This window comes from Acinonyx jubatus, chromosome B1, assembly GCF_027475565.1.
Source record: "Acinonyx jubatus isolate Ajub_Pintada_27869175 chromosome B1, VMU_Ajub_asm_v1.0, whole genome shotgun sequence".
NCBI lineage: Eukaryota > Metazoa > Chordata > Mammalia > Carnivora > Felidae > Acinonyx > Acinonyx jubatus.
Genome location: NC_069382.1, coordinates 145337041 through 145343449, shown reverse-complemented (window position 1 = coordinate 145343449; position 6409 = coordinate 145337041). Strand labels below are relative to the sequence as shown.

Here is a 6409-nt window from a genome sequence, read left to right as displayed (position 1 = left end):
AGTCACTGATATATATCTGCATTGAAAAAAATTGGCCTGCAATAGATTACTCAAGGCAGGTGTGTAAAATGAGAACAGAAGAATTAGAAGGACAGAAAATGGAATCCTTTAAAAAAAAAAACACCCCTCAGATTTAGGGGTCAGGACTAGGAAGACAAAACTAAGAAGTGAGTCAGAAAGTTAGAGTACCAGAAGAGAAAACTGGAAGGGAGTTGGGTCATGGAAACCAAGGAGGAATTAACTTTCAAGAAAGGAAGCATAGTCAATGGTTTTAAAAGAAGCATGTGGCTCATTTCCCTATCACATTAAAAAAATTCCGAGCAACACCATGGTGCAAAACAAAGAGTAATTACCAATTTCCATCTTCTTCCCTACAGAATCCTTATTTTGGATATTTTGGATATCAGGGATTTGGGGGCCGTCCTCCTTATTATTCAGAAGAGATGTTTGAACAAGATTTTGAAAAACCCAAAGAAAAAGATCCTCCTAAAGCAGAGAGTCCAGCCACTGAGCCCTCGGGTAATTCAACAGGTCCTGAGACTAATTCTACTCAACCAAATGCACCTGGAGGGAGTCAGGGCAGAAATGACACCAGCCCAACAGGAAACAGTGGCCATGGCCCAAACACTGTGAGTAATCCTACAGCTCAAAACGGGGTTATCTCACCCCCTACAGTTAATGTTTCAGGCCAGGGAGTACCAAGAACTCAAATCTCATGGGGACCAAGTCAGCCAAATATTTATGAAAACTATCCAAATCCTAACATCCGAAATTTTCCTGCAGGAAGACAATGGCGTCCCACTGGTACTATCATGGGGCGTAGACAGAATGGGCCTTTTTACAGAAATCAACAGGTTCAAAGGGGTCCTCGGTGGAACTCCTTTGCTTTGGAAGGCAAACAAGCATTTCGTTCAGGAAATCCAATTTATCGCAAAGCTTATGCTTCTACTGCAAGAGGCAATTCTCCCACTCATGCAGGAAATCCAGGAAATGTCAGAAGAAAGCCTCAGGGACCAAATAAACACCCTATGGGAACCAACGTTGTTCCTCTAGGTCCCAAACATGGTACTGTTGTCCGCAATGAAAAAATCCAAAATCCAGCAGAGAAGCCAGTAGGTCCAAAAGAAAGAATAGTCATTCCTACAAGAGATCCATCTGGCCCCTGGAGAAACTCTCAAGATTATGGAGTTAATAAATCAAACTATAAACTGCCTCATCCTGAGAGTAACATGCTAGTCCCAAATTTTAATTCTGTTGGTCAACATGAAAACTCTTATTACCCAAGAGGAGAGTCCAAAAGAGCCCCAAATTCTGATGGACAAACCCAAAGCCAGAATTTGCCCAAAGGGATTATTTTGGAGCCAAGAAGAATCCCTTATGAATCAGAAACTAATCGACCAGAATTAAAGCACAGTACGTATCAACGTGTATACCCTGAGGAAATCCCTTCCACTGCAAGAGAACATTTTCCTGCTGGAAGAAATATTTGGAATCATCAAGGAATCTCTCCACCTATTAAGGAAGATCCCGGGATGCAGGAAGAACACTTACTTCATCCTTCCCATGGCTCAAGGGGAGGTGTTTACTACCCTGACTATAACTCTTATAATCCCAGGGAAAACTCACCATACCTTAGAAGCAATACATGGGATGAGAGAGATGATTCTCCCAATACTATGGGGCAACCCAAAAATTCACTGTACCCCATGAATACTCCAGACCTGAAAGAAACAGTCCCTTATAATGAAGAGGACCCAATTGATGCAACTGGAGATGAAACTTTTCCAGGACAAAGTAGATGGGGTATGGAGGAGCCGAGCTTTAAAGAAGGGCCAACAGTTAGGCACTATGAAGGCGAGCAATATACCTCAAATCAACCAAAAGAATACCTTCCCTATTCCTTAGATAATCCATCAAAACCCAGGGAGGATTTCCCTTATGGTGAATTTTATCCCTGGAACCAAGATGAGAATTTTCCATCATATAATACAGCTCCCAGTGCACCACCACCTGTGGAGAGCAGGGGCTATTATGCTAATAATGCTGTTGGACAGGAAGAAAGCACTCTGTTCCCCTCTTGGAACTCCTGGGACCATGAGATTCAAGCCCAAGGGCAGAAAGAAAGAAGGCCATATTTTAACAGAAACTTCTGGGATCGGCCAACAACTTTACACAAAGCTCCCCCTAGTCCACCACATGAGAAAGAGAACCAGCCTTATCCTAGCAATTCCCCAGCTGGGCTTCAGAAAAGTCCAACATGGCATGAAAGTGAGAATTTGAATTATGGCATGCAAATTACTAGGATAAATTCACCAGAGAGAGAACAGTTGGCTTTCCCAGACTTAATTCCTCCAAGTTACCCATCAGGTCAAAAAGAAGCGCATGTATTTCATCTAAGCCAGAGAGGCCCTTGCTGTGCTGGCAGCTCCACAGGACACAAAGAAGATCCACTTGCTCTACAGGACTACACTCCATCCTTTGGTCTTGCACCAGGGGAGAACCAAGACACCAGTCCTCCGTATACAGAAGATAGTCATACTAAACATGCAAGACATACCATCTCCCCTCCAAGCAACCTACCTGGCCAAAGAAACAGCTCAGAGAAAAGACTGCCTGGAGAAAGTGAAAACCCAAGTCCTTTTAGAGATGATGTGTCCACCCTGAGGAGGAACACACCATGTTCCATGAAGAATCAGCTGAGCCAAAGGGGAATTATGCCCTTTCCTGAAGCCAGTTCCCTTCAATCAAAGAATATGCCTTGCCTCAAAAGTGATCTTGGAGGAGATGGGGACAATGTTTTGGAACAAATATTTGAAGGCAACCAGCTCAATGAAAGAACTGTTGACCTTACTCCTGAGCAGCTTGTTATGGGTACACCTGATGAAGCCCCCAATCCAGAAGGAATCCAAAGTGAAGTACAAGGAAATGAGGGTGAAAGGCAGCAACAAAGACCATCAAGCATCCTGCAGTTACCATGCTTTGGCTCCAAATTGGCAAAGTATCATTCCTCCAGCACTGGAACTCCATCTGGCATTGGAAGGCAAGGCCCATTTGATGAAGATCCGATTACGCCTACTGAAAGTCCTAACTCATTGTCTAGGTTAGCTACTGGGGCACAGTTTCAGAGTATAAATGTAGACCCACTTAATGCAGATGAACACATTTCATTTGATTCCCTTCAAATAGAGACCAATCCACAGGACCATGTGCAAGACTGCTTACTACTTCAGGCCTAGGGATTATCCCAACCAAGCATTCTTTGGAGAAGAAAAATACCTGATATTCTATATCTGATATTCTACAGTGGTTTCCCAACTTTTTCTCCCAACCCTCTTGGTTATCCTTAAGTTTTTCCCCATTCCAAAAATAGGAGTAGTGGCCCAGGTGATGCTGGTGAGATTGGGCCCTTGGGGGTTGATAGATTCAGTACTGTCACTAATTAGCACAGACCTTAAAAAGCAGCAGAAAGGCTATGACCTTCATCCTTGAAACGTGGAAGCCACTTGTCTGGGTCAATTTCCCTTTGTTTGCTGAATCTTCCCTTTTCTCTCAAAGTTCCATACTTGCAAAATTCTCTGGTTTTGCAAGACAGAAAGGCAGATGAAATTTCCATTTTATGTATGGAGATCTATACATCAGTATAATCCAAATGATTGTACACTTTTTTCTTGTGTTGGTCTTTCTCAGGTTTTTTTTTTTTTTTGGCTCTAGTTAATATTCTTTTGACACCTTTTTTCTTCTACTACTTCTCTCTTCATCATTTCCTCTCTTCCTTCTGTCTTTTTTTTCTGTCAACTGTTCTGTATTTTGCTTCCTATTTTTGTCTTCCCTATCTTTCCCACTTTATGTCACATCTTACATACTAAGCAATCTTCAACCCTCACTAGTCTTTATGTCTACCTTTTTCATTATGTTTTTGCCTCTTCCCACCTTTCTGTTCTCTCTCCTAATGGGTCACTTGTCAACCAATCCTTTTCTTCTCTGAATTTTATATTTATCTTTTTCACTGCTACCCCATTTTCATATCTTAAGACCACATATCTCTGTTCCTTTTTGTATCCACTCTCCAAATCCTACCTTCATCTTTTTGACCCAGGCTAACCATCATTGTAGAATATATTTCAGAAATCGGAGACACTGGTACTTACTCTCGTTTTTAATTTTTTTATGGCCTTTACCAGGTAGATACAGCTTAGCCAGAGGAAGACATTCAAGAAGTGTGGGGAAGACATGCTAGTTACCTAGAACTAGAGGCCTGGAGACAAGGCTTAGGAATGTGGGGAGGGAAAGACTGCAACTCTGGGACTGAGCACCCAGATACAAAGTGTGGGACTTGGGGTAACTGGGTGGTTCAGTTGGTTAAGCATCCGACTCTTGATTTCTGCTCAGGTCATGATCTCACAGTTCGTGATTTTGTGCCCCACGTGGGGCTTTGTACTGACAGTGCAGAGTTTGCTTGGGATTCTCTCCCTCTCTCTCTCTCTCTCTCTCTCTCTCCCCCTCCTTCCCTCCCTCCCCTGCTCTCTCTCTCTCTCTCTCTCTCTCTCTCTCAAAATTAATCCATAAACTAAAACAAAGTGTAGGACTTGCCACACCCCATCACCAATGCATACTCTGCAGGATTTGGAGAGTACATTTTAGGAAACACCATCCTAACCAAATAAGAGAAACATCCAATGGTCAGTTTTCCTTAACAGCATAATATAAATGATTCTACCAGTGTATGCTACTACCAATGTAAAGACTTATTCTTCATGTCCTAGCAGAATTATTTGCAGACATATTTTCTTTGTATCCTGATTAAATGGTGTAAATTATTTTTAAAGTAGATATCTCTGTATTTCCTTGCTTAGAATATATATCTAGGTATTTTTGTTTTGTTTTTTAATAACAGCATTTTGGCCTACTATCTGTCTATTCCTTCTTAGAGGGGGAGAATTCTCAGAATTATCTAGAAAGTTACTTCCAACTCTAAGGAGTTTCTTAGGAGAAGATTTCCTGGGACAGATTTCATAAGAAGATCTCAGAAATTTGAGAATATACAATGTTGAAAATTTCAAGAGGAAAGGAATCTTGTGCTTTGAGTCTTCTGAAGTTCTTAGCACAGTGTCTTGCACATAGTAGATAATCAATAAATATTTATTGATTGGCCATTTTTAAAAGGGCTTTCAAAGCTCCCATGAAAATCCTGTGGTGTGCTTTTCCTGTGGGCAAACCATACGGGATACCGAATTAGCCACGTCATACTCTGTAGCTATATATACTCAGCAGCATAGAATCTCAGGATTAGAAGGGGTCTTAGAGGTAGATTATGCAATCCATCCACTAGTTGCTAAAACCCACCACCCACACTTGTATATTTTAATCACATACTGAAAAATCATTAACTTTTTCTATATAAAACTGTCTCTTAAGAATTATCCTCATTAAAATAAAGCTACAGTCTTGTTTCACTTTCTTTCCACATGATTTTTAATCTAGATATGAATACTTTCATTTAAAATATGCATTCACTTGAATATTTTATAAAATATATGAATCATATATTTGTTTTGGCAGATACGTTGACACATCTTCATCCTTGAGGTGCCATAGCTTAAATTATCATCTAAGATTTCCATAATGTGAAATGTAAAAGCACAGTGGGACAAAAATATCTATTGAATCTGAAACTATAGAGTGGGAAAAAAAAAAAAAGGCGGGACAGGGGGGATGTCCCTATCGAACATCACTCTAGCTCATCAGCTCGAGTATCCTTGTACTGACCGAAAACCAGGCCTGAGTTTCTCACAGTAAACTGATTATCCTGTGTGCCATTGGTAAGTTATTAATCAGCTTTCAAAGTCAGCTCTACGGTTAAGGTGCCCACACTGAATATGGAAGGCTCGGATAGTGATCCGCCCTTCCTCTAGCACTCATATCCTACCACTACAGCCCCACTTCTATAGTGAGTTCCTATGTCTAGAGGCTGTCATCCACTGGTTCTAAAATGACTGGATATATCCTGGTAGTGTTTTTAGTCAATAAAGTAAAAAAAGAACAAGAAAATAATACCTAAGGATAACAAACACAGAAGACAATCCAGCAAAACTAACACACACCTGCTTTCTAAACTTTTCTGTCTCACAGCCTACAATACATTTGTCTAGATATTGGCCATATATCCAGTTGGCTGGGGGAAATCTTACATTTGTTAATTTTAAGTAGGAAGAAAAGTAGGATGATGAAATGTGTGTACAGGTACCTCTGAAAACTGAGCTTGGTAGGCATTATCATGGAGCTTCTTCCTCTGGGTTTCGGGTCCCCTGAACAAGTCTTACTTTAGTCGCTCATATCAGAGTCTTAACTTTATAGGTTTTTTAAAGAAAATTCACAAGACATGACCTTTGAGTTACTTTCATTGCTTGCT

General features: G+C 40.8%; 1 protein-coding gene across 1 annotated transcript; it reads left to right on the top strand.

The window, feature by feature from the left end:
* Window positions 1–377: 377 nt before the first annotated feature.
* Window positions 378–3392, top strand: ENAM (enamelin). The gene has a single exon (XM_015081890.2). It carries the CDS (start codon window positions 444–446, stop codon window positions 3234–3236), a length of 2793 nt encoding a protein of 930 aa, XP_014937376.2. The 5' UTR covers window positions 378–443; the 3' UTR covers window positions 3237–3392.
* Window positions 3393–6409: the final 3017 nt, after the last annotated feature.

What these genes read in the sequence shown, in the direction of transcription:
- ENAM (XM_015081890.2), top strand. Translation starts at nt 444, where the DNA reads ATGTTTGAACAAGATTTTGAAAAACCCAAAGAAAAAGATCCTCCTAAA.